Raw genomic sequence first — 15,899 nt, 5'->3', positions numbered from 1 at the left:
TAAATTTCAATTTCACAATGCGAACTTAAAAATGTGAACTTTACAATGTGAATTTTTATAGACGATCCTCTGTTTAAAACGATGCAAAGCAACTGTAATTTCGACGATAGGTTTGAAAGGGTTAAACAGTTTTTGCGAGAGTAGAAACCTCCTTGTGATTGGATTGTTCGTGGCCACACGCGTCGCGTTGCGGTTCTCCGACGTTGGCGCGATCTCTTTGAAAGATATAGGGAACTGCGAAGGGGATACAAATAATATCACTTTCCTGTTGGAATTTCTTGCTGTCATATTGTCACGCCATTCGGCTACATAAATCACCACGGTATCCTAAACGACATCTTGTTACATTTTCCATAAAATAATCGTTATTAGAATTCTGTTACAGGATTACACGCTATCGTGCGAAGATATTTGCCAACTTATTAAATTTTCAGAAAATGTTAAAGACAAAAATAAGCAGAAACGCATGAGGCTGTTGTTATTAAACGTGTTGGTTGGTTTATTAAAGTTGGTTTATTAAAATTATTTATTTCATTTATTGCACTTGAAATTGACCAACAAAACTGATTTCAGAAAATTGAATTTATTTTGTAAAAGAGGATTAATTGAGCTTCTATAACGCTGTATATTAGGAAATTACGCATTCGTGTATTTTACTTGTATCTTTTCAATTGTGTTTATCTGTTTATAATTGTTGTTCAGACTTCGTTTCATCTTATTTCATTTCATTTCTCCCTTTAAATATCATTTAAACCTTTGAGGTGGTTTATTATACGCGTTGCTTGGTTTATTAAGAAGACGAGTGATAAAATTGTAATAGTCGATTATATTAAAATCACTTTAAGTAGAAGTACAGAAATAGTGTATACCGGTCGTAATCGTCGCTCGCCCAATGCTACTGTCCAACTCTATGCTCGCTAGTCGACTGTGTGACTCGCTATAATGACTCGTTATAATGACTGTCCTAGAGAGCACGTTCGTCTATTTACATCGACCGGTGTTATTATAGAAGGTTCGAATGTAACTCCGGTTGACGATTACAAATAACGGCGATAATATTTCGTCCGGAGTTCGTTTACCTTTGAACTTAGCAAATCAAAACAACGTTGGTATTCCAAGACACAATAATATGAGTCTCTCCCGATTCAAATCTTCCGTTGACTCATGTGCCGCTACAGGTATTATTTTTTATTATTTCTCATATGATTATGTATGGCAGGAGAATTATAACGCGATTTTGATCAAATAATTAGTTTAAATAGATTTTGATTCAAATAATTAGTTTAAAGATATTCTTTGATGTTTCGCTTTTCCATTTTATTCGATATTTCTTTGTGCGTTGGAAAATATTAAATCGGAAAAGAGCGTCCCTCCGGAAATGCAACTTTTCCATTCAACCCTTTTGTATCTCGGTGTATTATTTGTGTATTTTGGTTATTTGAAGGTATATATGGTATGATTCGTCAATTGTAAGATTGCGATAATCGGTAAACGGGGAATATCTCGAGAAAAGTCCATAATCCAGAAGATCTTCTCGATTTATTCATTAACACTTGATATTATCGTTCTATTGTATTATCCTTTTATTTATATACATATATACTCTGTATATTTATACATCAGATATTAAATGAAACCATACATTCAACACAGAAGAATTCACAATTTTACATTTCTTTAAATACTAAGAATTTTACAAACATTTGAGAATCTCAAGATAGACGACAAAGATAAAGAAGAATGAAACGCGGCAAATACAGCGGGCAAACTAAAGAAGAGAGGATAGTATCTATGTATACGCGTATGTTGATGGCGTGTTTGCTTTGAATGCAGGTATCGGGCAATTCCAACAAAGAACGGAGCCACGGCATCCTGCTGTCTATTGGCCAGGTCTTCAGGGATTAGTCAGTGATCCCCTGGGATGGCGAGCAAGACTACACACACGTGAGTTTCCTTTCGTGAGATATATATTTCGCCTACTAACAAATATACTCTTCGTTTCAATGTATTAGAACAGAGATTGTTGGCGATGTTTCGCAAATAGGATAACAAACAGAATGTCGTAACGTGGAGAGTTTTATGTTTGCATTATGTTGTAAAACATGCGCAGAAAAAACGTAATTCCGTGAAAACAGACTTCTTTCTTGAGTTTGTTGCAATATTTTCTTTCGCCTATCATTGAACACTAAGACACTTCTTTTAAGTATTTCGAGACTGTAAATACAAGGAAACATAGGTACTCCTTTTCTGAAACTTTTTTAACAGATATCTAAGAAAATATGAAATTAGAAGATTTTAATTGTTAGTATTTTTTCCGTTCGATTAAAATGTGCGATGTTATTTTTGAAATGAGTTAGCAGAAAAGATGTATCTTTCTGAAATTTTGTAATATTTTTAATTTCAGTCGTTAATATCTCTTATTTAACGAATGAGACACATCGTCTTTTAATTTCACTAAGAAAACATTTATTACAATTTTAAAATTAAATTATATAATAATTTTAAAAGAAGCGTGGCTTTTCTGGAATTTTTCGGATATTCTAAAATTTTAATTACTCTTTCTTACTCTTCGTTAATTCATCCTTATTGTGGCGTATTGTAACGAGCAAAACACTATACATAACACTAAATATATATAGAAACTGATCTAACGTAAAATATAGCCTAATAAAGTAAATGTGTAGATCATCTTAATTCTGCTTAAGTTCCAATATTTGCTTCGGGGGGAAAAAACTGTTGGACTTAAATTCCAAGCCTTCGTCAATTCGTTCGTCTTCAATTTTTTCTCCTGTCTACGAATAAAAAACTTGTTTTCTTAGATCTGTGAAGCGGTATTTAGCGTGGCCCGGCGACACGTGTTTCTTCACTTTGGTCAACCGATTTCCTCGCCGCAAAAGCAAACACGAGCAGCTGTCAAATCTGTACTAATATCGGTCGAAACGAAATATCCCGTGGGCAGAGAAATATCTCCAGCACCCTCACCGATCAATGTTTTGAATCCAATCTTTTTCACTTCAACCACCTCGTTTTCGCTTTTTTCCGTTCCCTTTTTTCCTCTATTTTTGTTAAGTCTTTAATTCAATACATATGTACGATACGGTAGATTTTTGTATGGTATTTGTAATTACGATAAGAATGTCGTAATTATAATACAAAACCCTTTTGGAAAATACAGTTTTTGGAAAATACAGTTTTTGGAAAATATCGATGATAGAAATTAATATCGACCGCCAGTGATCATGGCTGTTCAGATATCACGCGTTCGTTGAACGTTACGACCTTGAGACATAAGAGGATTGCCATTGACACTGTTATACTGTTCGGAGATTCTTCAGAAAATTAATCAATGTGGTTAGTAGAAGAGTCAGGCATTCTCGTATATTCACACCTCTAATGTACGCTATAGCAATTCACTAGCACGTAAACTTCTTTGGCGACTGTATATTTTCTCTTAAACTGAACGCACAGAACGTTCTCCGAAGCTAGAACAATTTAGATAACTATCATATTAGCATTAATTTTATATCGTGCGACGTTTCGTTTGCGTGTAAAAAAAGAGTTTGTAATAAAGCGTGATCATTTGTGCAGACTCGACAGTACCAATCGATACTTAACGTTCCTCTCATCGCTAAAAAGAGAAAAGATACCAAATTCCTCGAAATTTCCCTGAACATCCTGATTTAAAAACCTAACTTAAACTATCATATTATGATAGCTTACAGTAGATTGAAATTATACTACGTCTGCCGCGTAAGTAGAAATGAAAAGGATAGGAAAATCTCGGAATTTCCTCTAAATGCCCATCATCGTCTGCTCGCATCTTCACCTTCACCCTCCAAAAATCGCTTCACTCGCGAAAAGTCGAACTGGAGGGCAGATTCTCAGGCAGCCGGAGGCCGCAGGCGATTTGTGAAAGCGATTAAGGGCAGCCGCAGAGAAAAAAAAGAGCGGAAAAATCAGAAACACAAAGTGAAAGAACACGTGACGTCGGTGGAAAGAGCATCCCCTTTCGAGAGCATACATCAAGCCCCGCCGGTGGCACATGTGCCAGCCACGCACACCACCTAAACCAAAAACCCGCCTCTGTTTCGAGGGGATGAAACCGTTCTACGAGCAGAAGAACACCGAGCGAAAGTTAAAGCACCCTACACACCATCTCAGAGTTAGCACATAGCCATCATGAACTGTGACATAGGTACAGACAGATAAACCATATGGAAACGAGAAATATACATATTTGCAAGGTTTAAATTGTATATTTATATCAAACAGGTAGCTAATAGGAAATCTACGTGATGAATTTTTGGAATGTGGATAGGGACTTACCCTAGGGAATGTCACTTACCCAAAGGTGTCCTCAAGACCAATTCGTATTCATCTTGAATTACTGCTTTTTTTCTTTACGTTATTTACGTTAACAATTAGTTTTTAATTGATATCATTGTGTTATTAGAGATGGTAAGAATTTAAGGTCAGATCGCTTAATTTTGGAATTTTTAATTTAACTATTACTAATCTCTATCAGGAGGAATGGATAATATAAAATGTTTTTATGTTTTTATGTTTTTATCAATGTACACAAATCTCGTTTATGAAAATCTGTTCAAGATATTCGCAATAGTTCGTCCAAACTATCTATTATCTTTACCTACTCAACAGCGTGCAAAAATTCCTGGTCAGGTATACTTTTCATTGTATACAGAGTGTAGCAGAATATGTGGGATTTGATTGTACACCTAAAAACAATAAAAAATGTTCGTATAAACATATGCTCTATTTGTCTTCGTCTATGAGATGCAACGAATTTATAATATTACGTACAGGAGACGTTACAGGAGAAAAAGGTTTCTAACAAATTCGGGAAAAAACACCAGGAACTCTATTCAGACTGACTCCACGACAAAACGTCTACAGACCTGTCTTGAAACGCAAGGTGATCGATTTGAACATCTTTCGTAAAGTTAATTAAATAAAATCAAAACAGGAAATTCGTTGTATCTCATAAACGAAGACAGATAGAACACAAGTTTATACGAATCTTCCTCGTTGTTTTTAGGTGTACGATCAGCTCCCGAAGTGAGTCCTGTGCGTTCTGTTACACCTCGTACGCCGAATCGGTATTATAAAGAACTTTAAATAATATCATACAGCAACACTACAATATTCATGTGTTATACTATTTTCTTTTGGTCATCATACTCTTTTACCCAATATTATTTAATTCTTAACCACCACGGAGCTTCTTCGAGACCGCTCCTTTTTTTTATTCTTTTTCATTCTTCATATTCTCCATGACAGCAAATAATTACAGAGAAGAGATTTTCAATACGTTTGCTATCGCGTGCTCAGGTTCTGATCTCTTCGTTATTAACGTACAAAGCAAAAACACTCGAACTTGATTTGTATTCCGCACTATAATAATGAATAGATAATGCAATAAACCTTATCAGTCTGTGTGATCTCCTGTGATACTTGCGTAAGTTTCGACGTCTATGGCAGATAAGGGTAAAATCCTTTTATCAAATTTCCAATGCAAAACGAAAGAAATATCTAGCCAGAAATTTTTTGCACGCCGCTGTATCCAAAGACCTAATCGTCCCTCCATAAGCAATACGAAACAAGTCTCGCCGTGTGTATGGTACTTAATCCAGCGAAACTAGATGCTAAAGGGGGTGTGTGTAGCAAGAAGGGCGACGAGACAGAGAGGATACCGGGCATGTAAGTACGCAGGAACGCGTGGATGGGCGTGGACGTGGAAACGGGGCCGCGTGTTGTTCCAGCGTGTCGTGTCGGCCACGGATGTCACTGTGGGACGAATATAAGAGGGTATACCGTGGTCCGCCACGGTATCCGGAATATCATATTCAATATCAACCCTCGTATCCCTGCGAGGCCCAGCCCCTGCTTTCCGCACTCACGTGAATAACTCTGGGCAATATTTTAACTGCATGGACGTATCTGCGGTGTACTCCACGCTCTTTCTTCCCTGTTCTATCGTTTTCTTCCTGCCGTTTCTCCCTTGCTCGCGTATCGCTTTGTTTCTCTTTCGCTGACTTGAGTTACGAGTGGAAATATAAAGGCGCCGTGTCGATACCCACGTGCTTTATATTCCGAGCTGTTAGGTCGATCGGTTGCACAGGCCTCGCGTGCTGATCCTTCAACGACCGTCACGGGACACCGTTTATATTACATCCATGGGAATGGTTTTATATTTCTATTAAATACCTGGACCTTCTGAATTGGCTCGACGATGGGATTGCTTAGCGGCAGATGGATGTTAAGGATCTAGCGGTGGTGATGAATGTTTTGGGTGGATGGAGTGATGATAGACGTTGAAAGGATAAAAGCAAAGAACGAGGTAAGTAGAATATGAATGGCGAGTGTTGTAGTGGAAGATGTTGAAAGAAGGAGGCAGATAGCTTCAATGGGCGATGAGAGAATGAGAGGTAGGGCAGAGTGTGATAGTTTCAAATTGAATCGATTAGTAGGAGATGGATGTTAGAAATTTGGTGCTGGAGGCGAACGTGTTCGATTGATGGAGTGGTGGATGTTGAAGGAATAGAGAGAAAGGATAAGGTGGTTTTAAATAGAATATGAGTTCGTAAGTGTTGATTTAGAAAATGTTGAGAAAAACGAGGAAGATGGTTTCGATGGACGTTGAAGGAATGAAAAGTAAAGGAGTGTGGGGTAGTTTTAAATTAAATTGCTTAGCGGAAGAATGTTAAAGATTTAGTGGCGAAGATAAATATTTTGAGTGAAGTGAAAAATGTTCAGAAAATGAGAAACGCGAGAGAGTAATAGTAATAGTTTTAAGTGGAATATGAAAGATGAGCGTAACTAAGTACAATTGTTAGTACATGGTAATTGCGTAAAATTGGTGGTATGATAATTAAGAAATCTGGCATTTAATAAAATATGTAAGAAAAATTCTAAAAACTAGATAATATCGTACGAACCCCTCGTACAGATATAATAGAAAATGCAAAGGAAAAATATTAAGTCAAATTGTTGGTATGGTAATTAAGAAGGGTTCAAGGATAGAAGGCAGCACGCGGTCAGACGCGTTTACGCGGCACATGGGGGATGATGCAAAGAGGAGATGCAGAGGGGGGGGGGGTTTGAAAAGGGAAAGAGGAGGCGTAGGGTCGTCACAACAGTATGGGTTGTGGGACTTTAATTTAATAAAGCAATTTGTAACGGAATACGGAACGAGGCAATAATGGCCAGTCGGCGGGGAGGGTTCTAATGAGCTGCTTACCGCACTCTCCACCCTCTACTCACGATCGAGCTACACGTTTCACGCGATATCCCCTATTCATCTACTTAGAAACTGCGTAAACTCACGCCAACCAACTTTCTCTTGCTCCGGTAATTCGATAAGTCCGTACGCTTTTTGCGGAAATTTATGCGTGTCAGTCGTTTGCCATCCTGTCATCTCTACGGAGCAAGATTGATTTTCCACTAAGGGTTGCTTGCACCGAGGGCGTCGTGCTAAATTGCGATTATTACAGTGAGAATGTTTATGCATCTAATAGAAATGGAAATACGTAAAATGCTACAGGACAAGTACAAATGAAACGATATATGAAATATCAAAAGTATAATTCTGTTCTGTGCTACAATAAATTGTAATGGTCGTTTGTTTGGATTAATTGTTATATTTCGATGTTATGGATATGAGAATATTATTAATTATTATATTTTTCACGCTGTGCACCGTACTGATCATTTGCTTCAGACTCGAGCGTAGAAAATTATATTGTTATAAATACTATTGACATAAAAATATCATTATTAATAACTACGTATGCGCAAACATTATTTCGAAGCCAGTAAAATCGCCAATTTTTCTTCGTCTCGCTCGATACAATGGATAACGATGAAATTCACAGTCAAAGTCTATTGCCACTGGAAAAACACAGCTTTGTTCCAACCATTATTTATCCAGAATTGGCGAGAATTACGATCGACTTACCCCATGAGTTACAGTTACAAAGTAATTCAATTACATCGTATGCTATTACATAGTAATTCAATTACGCCTGGTGATCACGGCAATTAGCGATAGAATTAATTGGAAAAGTTCGAATTATGTAATTAATTGAGAAGTTTGAATTATCTAATTACTCGTAAATATACGTAATTACTGTGTAATTCAAGTACAGTGCAATTAAATTCCGTAATTAAATTACAGTTTAATTCAATTAGCTCGACCGTGTATTCATCGAAATTACTGAAAACCAGCTGGACGTATCTTACCGTGCTCTTGCATACACCGAACTCTCCCAAAATCCCAAAACGAAGGAATTAAAATTTCCAAAAATCAAATACGATTAGCCTTGAAAATTACCAAAGTCCAACCAACTGACTTCCCGAAAATGCTATTTTTCCTCTGTATCCCTATCAATTAGATGTTCGCGCGATTTCCTGCGAATTTTCCAGGCTATTACCTCGCAGCATCAACTAGAAACCCCAAGATACATACTAATCACAATTTTTCGCGGTAGATCGTCTGTGAACGTGTTTCCGTCGCGATAATTCCAGGCCAATCTCACCCTCTGTCACGTGTCGTTCTATTCAACGGCGTTATCTATTCCGTAGGATCTTGTATCCCTACAGAAGTAAGCAGGATCAGCCGTGAAGGCAAGGATAACGATAACAAAGTCTGGTTATTTGCGGAACAGCGAACCCACGTGGCAGTCACGTGCCGACACCCGTCGAGACGCCATCATTGCGGTCTATCGCACAAGTGTTTAACCCTTGAAACGCGTTATTCCGTCAAATTAAACCGTAATCTCCCCTTTTTTTCTAGTGGGACGATTTTCTATGGCATCATGATGATATTTCTTATTTGAAATGTACAAACTGGAAAAAATAGTGTTGATACTGCAATATCAATTATTAATGTACCATCTATTTGTAGGTAGTGGTTTCAAGAAAATCTTGAACTAGAAGACTTCAATTTCTGTAATTACACTTCTGAACAAGAATCTGAAGAGTTTGCATTCGAATATTATGTCTGATTCGAATAATCAAATAAACGTAGAAAAATTGCCTTGTGTGTAGAGAACATTTGTCTACACGAGCCCCTTTACGTTATATTTAAACTAATGTTATTAGCTAGTAAAATCTTGTTTTCATGTAGAACAGTATTTGGTTTGATCCTGTTTATTTCCTCCGTAATTGTAATTGACAAAAACACAAGTAAAAGTACGAACTGGTAACGTTAACCATTAAAAAATTAAAATTAAAAAATTATTCCGTTCGCCGTGATCTCTGGAGATTTTCTTCCTTGATATATAATAAGTGACAAGAGGGCGAAATTTAACGAATAATATTGACCTGGCAAATTTAAACTCCCAAGAGACACTTGACGTGGATCGATCTAATAATAAAATTGTATAATTATCGTTTACTCTAAAAATATTTTAATCCCGGTATTCTTCTATGTTTAAAAATAATTTTCTTTCTGCTTTCAAAAAGTTCCTTCGTATTTAGTTCCCTAAGCTTTTGCTCCTCGGCTTATTTCTACGATAACCAAAATAAATGTGTTCTTGCGATTAGTATGAGTTTTTAACGTCGACGAGGTAAATGAAGTGGAGGATCGAATATACCGCAAAAGGTTGCAATCGTGACGTGTTATCGTGGAATAATTGGATGGTTTTCAATAGATATGTCGTACAGAACATTTTTGGCGTGTAACGAGATGTAAATTTATGACGTAATTATCGATAGCCTATGTGAATCGTCGGGGACGAAACGCGCGGACCATGGCAAGAAGAATGACGGAAAATTGATGAAGATTAATTGCTTGATAAAAGTGACCACGACTCCGACTGGTTCGATAAGTTTCGTGATAATTTTACTGTTCCAGTAAAATGTTTCACAAAATTACAAACATGTGAAATTCCCAATTCCTCGAAATTCTAAACGTATAATTCGATTCCTAATTTCTCGAAATTCTAAACACAATTTGTCCAGAACCTAAACTTAATTCTTCCGAAGTTATTATTAAATCCTCATAATCGAGGAAAACGTCACTGACTCCAATTTTCTTTGGGAACGACCCGCAACGATCTCTGTTCTCTTTGTACCGGATGCTCGTAGTAGCCGACATCTTCTTTTTTTTTCATTCATTTTTTTCGTAACTATCGGGCGGATGAATAGAAATAACGACTCCTTGGAAAGGGAGCCGATGTTGTTGGAGCGACGAAGAGAATAGCGATGGGCTCAAGTACGTCGCAAGTACTTCACTCTTTGCTCTTTGTCAAATTTATTTTACAAGATTATGACATTTTCTTGTACCACTTTGCGTTTAAACTTTCTTTTGCGTGACATGTAATAGTTTCCAAGTTTCCTGCCGGACAAAATTTTTCGCTTTATATTTCGAAAACGATGTTTTCAAGACTTTTATATAATTACAAATAATCATACAACCATCTATAACAATGCTTTCGATGCATTGTACTATTTTCTCTCTCATTTATCGTAGATTACGCTTAATATTATTTCAAATTCTTTTACATATCGAATATAACTTATGCTTAAACTTAGAAACTTATTTCGGTCAATACGCGTGCTTATCCCTAGGATTCTATTGGGCCTAACAGAAATAATCAGAGGCGAACTCCTTTGCCTAGCCATCGCCTCGCCTCTGCACAGTACGTGCGATCTATTTGAGCCCATCGCTACCCTTCAGTAGAAGAGAATCCCTGGAAGATATCGATGTTACAGTGTCGCAACAGCTGGGTTGTCAGCAAACGATGACAGGCTCCGGTGGAACCGGCGAACACGAGGGCGGCAAGAAGAAACACACCAGGCCGACGTTCAGCGGCCAGCAAATCTTCGCTCTTGAGAAAACGTTCGAGCAGACGAAATATCTAGCTGGACCAGAACGTGCTAAATTGGCCTACGCCCTGGGCATGTCCGAATCGCAAGTCAAGGTAAGAGTGTTCAGAGAGATTTTTCTCCCATCTTTTCTCTACTTCTTTTTCTTTCGTTTGTTTTTAGGGGTAGCTCTGCTTTAGGGCGATTAAAGGGTCGTTAGTGTGTCTTGGCTGGACTCTTGATGAGTTTATATGGGTTTGGGTCTCTGATAGGTTTCGGTAGGGTTTGCTTTAGGAGATTACGGCAAGATTGGTGTATATTAACTGGTCTTCTTGCGTAGAATTGTGTAAGTATTTAGGTGGTTAATTGGAAAATAATATCCGAGTTCCTCGCGATAGGTTTCATCGTATGGGAAACAAGTTTTTTTGTTCGTCAAATAGAGCATCTTTCGATGCAAATTACAGCTGTCTCAATGATTTATATACTTAATCGATTTATTGATTACTGTACTTTATTACGCTGGATATGTTAAACTTTCTTCTTCTTTCATTTACGATTAATCTTCCTTCGTAGATTATAGATAGAACGAAAGATGAGAGAGTTAGCTTTTCGAAACGACCCTCGAATCTTTTCTTTTCGTTCCGACTTGATTCTCATTTCCATTTTCGTTACTTTAAGAAATATCTTTAAACGAAGAAGATATTACGCGTGTTAATAGCTGTTCCTTCGTGTCTCTTTCAACGCTGCCAGACTCCTGGAATTTTTATACTTCTCGTTTCAAGAAACAGATAGTATTTGTAACGTTTTAAGAAGATGCTTGATATAAACTTGAAGCGAGAAATCATGCATACTAATATTAAGATAAGATTCTTTGGATATTTTCAAATTACTCGACTACGAAGGTATTTCTTTAAAAAAAAAACATAATCAAGAAAAGCTGTAGCATGGTCGAACGCGAAACAATTGAATGGAGAATGATCCGAAGAACGTAGCCAAGGTGAAATCTGTTTGAGAGAAATTAGGCGCGTACGAACGTTAGAATGTGGCGTTTCGCGCGGTGCTTTTAATAAACTTTACGCTAATCTCCGATAAAAACGTCCGGATGATTTAAGCGAGCGCCCGGCTAATTATGAGTAACAGATGTAGATGGGTTAATAAAAATTCATAACAGTTGAAGCGTTTTCGAGCTCGGCGCCCGATATTAATCCGTGAATGATGGAACGAACGGCAGCGGGGAGGGTACACTACGTCGCGATAAAAAGTAAAATCAACTTAAACTGCCCGGTGTTTTTAACGGCCGCCATCGTTTAATATTTCCTTGTCGGCTTAAACGTTTAAGCGCGGATTACAACCTCGAAAAATCATCCGTTTTAATGACCGGCCACTTTTTGTTGCTTCGATCTCGATCCCTTTCGATAGAGAATATCCACGCTGAAATTATTATTTCATTCGTCGTGCCCCTTTTTTCCTCCCTTTCAGTTCCATGTGTATTTTCGCCGCTCTAATTTGTAATTTATTGCAACTGATTTTGCATCGTTAATTCGAAGGTTTCAAGAAGCTCGAAAGTTCTAATGTCCTATCTGCATGTAGATGATCGTAAATCGTTTATTAAAATCGTAATGGTACGAATTGTAGTTTGTATAGTTAGACTGCGATATTCATAATGCAGATTTGGTAGAAATATGGCATATGATATTGTTATTGTCATACACTGTCGTTTGGATATTTCGAGGTTCGAATAAGAGGGTTGGTAATTTCTTAAGATGCGACGTGCACGAAATACGAACTCTCGAGCTGTCGATGATAATTACATTCCAAGTATCGTAATCACAGCGTATCAATATTTTTGAAACGGTAGCGTAAATCAATGAGAACTTTTGTGAAATTCCAAATCGGTAAAAGACAAGAATCATACTTAAAATTTATCTAAATTACCATTGCAACAACCATACCACCAAACTTAAACAAACACAAACAAAATAGATTCCAATTTACAAGCACAAATCTCACTATCCGAATCGAATACCGATCGTTTGTTCTACAACCACACGAATCGAAGAATATTCGTGAAGGAATGTGTATCGAATTGTATTAATAACGATCCTATCAAGGCCAACTCAACGTCGAATATGAATCAGAGAATTTTCATAAATCAATGTCGTAATAATCAGCCTGTGGAACTCAACGAAAATAGTAACAAAATCAAAGAAATCCAAAATGAAAACCTATCTGGAAGCAACCGAATAATCCGCGAAAGCCCCGGATATCATCGCAGAGGTACACTAACTGGGGCGTCAGCCTTCGTCGTTCTCCGACATCAGCCGGGAGCGGAGGGGGTTGTCGTAATTTTAAAACGCATTTGTCCGCCGCCGGCTTACTCCATCAACGCCGCGAGCAAGCTTCTAACGAGGCAGCTTGTAAAAAGTTCGAAGGATAAAAGAAGGTGACAAAACAGCCCGGAGACGTGTCAAGCTTTGCGGCACCTGCGTCATTCTCTCCCTTCTATCTCCTCCCACCCTCAAACCCTATGAAGCACTCGCCGTAAGAGGAACGAAGAGAAACGTTGAGAGCTCCTGGGTGACGACAGCGTCACATCCCTCCCCTCCAATCCTCTTTTTTCACCCAGTGTCTCTCTTCTCTCTATCCATCTATTTCTCTCCATCTTTTCGACCGTCCATCCCCGGTTTCCCTCCCTACCCCCTTGAAAACCCTCTATTACCTATCTTCCATATCCAGGAGGAGGAGGAGGAGGAGGAGGTGGGCTTCCAACCACCCTACATCTCCACCTCTTCTTCCACCATCCTCCAAGAGGGAGGTGGAAGCCTGCCACTTTTACTCCCGCCTCTGCACAGCTACATCTGTAGTACTCGTAGCTTCCAGTTCGAGGAAGAGAACTCTCTCCTGGCACACTCGAAGCCTCCTACATCGTGTCGCTCCTCTGGTTCGCCATCTTCGACCCTCTGGCTGCGTTTCCCTCTTCAGCCACCCCCTTCCGTGCTCTTTCCCTTTCTTTCTGTTCGCGTTTCTCCATCCAACCCTCCGCAGCTAGCCGGAGGTTTCTGTGTGTGTCGCGGCCTCGTCGATGTAGCGCTGTCATTGGCTCGTTCTACGCCGCCATATTTACATTTTTATTGAAAGCTACAAGTCTGCGTCGGTGAGTGATGGCCACGGGGATGAGCACGTTTTCCCTCCCGGCCTCCCCCATCCCACCCCCTGTCTCTCGCTGGATGATACTGAGAGGGTGGATTGCGGGTGGAGAAGGGTAAGAGCGGCGAGGGGGGCAAGGAGGGGGTGGAGACGGAGGGGTTAGCATTCAATTACCTCGGATTTCCTCGGCAAGAGGCGATTCACCTCCGCGTATATGCCATCTTCGGGGGCGAGATTGCCAACGGATCTACGGAGCACCGTTTCCCGAAATATTACGACAATATATACCCGAGCAACGGGACGAGTCGCTGATTCAGAGGCATCGATTCGTGCTGGATAGGCGGTGTTTCGATGTATTTGGCTTGGTGGTTGTAGCGGTGGAAAGGTTGGCGAGCTATGGCGAGGGGATGTAGTTAGATTAGACGGAAGGATTTGAAGGGTGAAATTTAATGGTAGTTGCGTTGTTGTTTTATTATTTAAAGTCGCGTCAACTGTTGTAAGTTATCAACGACTATTTTCTTGCTAAAACAACGCACATGTGTATTCTCGATTTTCCTACAAGCTTTAATATCTACATTGAAGCTGCTAGCAAGATGTTGGTCTTTAGCACAGCCATTGTGATCGTCGCGCGCAAGATTCCACTACTCTAAGACGCCAGCTAGCACTCTGATACCTCAGTACCTACACGCAGAGTAACAATGAGTTTGTGAACGATTGAACACGAGGGACGTGTTTCGAATTTAATAGATACGCGTTCTTGCTGCAATTGTTGATTTTGGACAGGATTTTCATACGACTGATCGCAATTGTTTGAAACTAAAAGTATATATATATAGATAGATTAGAATTCGAATTTCTTATTAAAAGGAAAGAAGTGGGATGGAGAGTGGCCAAAAAGAAATTACTACGCGTCTGGCGACTAAATGCAAGTTTCTTTCGTACAGAGCAAGACGAGTTTTAATATTCTGAGCGTTTCTCTGGCGTCTTGATAGACGAAAAAAAGATAAAAGGGGAAAGAAAGGGACCGAGGCTGGAATAAGCAGCGGGGGAAAAGAAATTAAAAATAAGGAAACACGGGGATCGGGGCTTGAAACTAATGATCAAGGTATAATTAGCGAAAAGGAATGAAAAGGGGAAAGTTAGAAATTCTTGTAGAAAGAGGATCCTAATTCCCCCAGTTATTTATTATTCCTACGTAACTCGGTATACCAAGTATATGTATAAAATCGTTTCGAGTGATCGGAAATTTTATTGAACAACATTCTCAGGTGAATTATTGAAATTTAAAGTGAAAGATACGATTTTAAATTGTGAAATATTATCTCAAAAAAAAAAGAGAAAAGAAAAGACAAAAAACAAAGTGCAGGTAAATTATTAAAATCTAAGGGATCGGAGAGACGCCAAGATTTTATATTACAATCATATACACTCTATTTCCTGTAACATGCATTTTAGTAGAGTCGTCTTTTACAAATGAAAAAGGAAGAGAATCGAACTTTTATCGCTAAGAAAATGAAGATGGTTCTTCCAGTTGATACACTAGCGAAACAGTGTTTCGTCGCGAACTTTTCTCGTTTGCCGCTGTGTTACGATCATGTGCCGCGTATTACATTCTTACTTCGTGCTTCCTTCGATGTCAGCTGTTAGATAACAGGAATATATTGTCCCCTGTTATTGTTAAACGTTCTGAACTTTCTCCTGATAGACGAACGAAATAAGAACTCAACGATTGTATTCCATTCTCAGAAATAAAATAACTATGTTTCATAGATCTTTGATGATGAATTAATATTTTATAAAATTCAATCGATAGTTTCTCATCGTCAATATTAAATAAATCAAGGACAAGATCAAAAATTGCTGTCAATAATAATATCCAAGAGATACCATCGAACTACACTTACAGACCTTTTTAATATTTAAAC

The 15,899-nt window shown here is 38.5% G+C and overlaps 1 protein-coding gene across 1 annotated transcript in view; it reads left to right on the top strand.

The window, feature by feature from the left end:
- The window catches only part of HGTX (HGTX homeodomain transcription factor), a 45,747-nt gene that overhangs the window by 11,982 nt on the left and 17,866 nt on the right, over positions 1-15,899 (top strand). The window contains exons 2-3 of the mRNA XM_033341134.2: positions 1,834-1,944; positions 10,735-10,943. Coding sequence (XP_033197025.2) covers positions 1,834-1,944; positions 10,735-10,943 — 320 coding nt within the window. The remainder of the gene's footprint in view (positions 1-1,833; positions 1,945-10,734; positions 10,944-15,899) is intronic.

This window comes from Bombus vancouverensis, chromosome 13, assembly GCF_051014615.1.
Source record: "Bombus vancouverensis nearcticus chromosome 13, iyBomVanc1_principal, whole genome shotgun sequence".
Taxonomy (NCBI): domain Eukaryota; kingdom Metazoa; phylum Arthropoda; class Insecta; order Hymenoptera; family Apidae; genus Bombus; species Bombus vancouverensis.
Note: the sequence above shows the minus strand (reverse complement) of the source record. Positions and strands in the feature narration are given on the sequence as shown.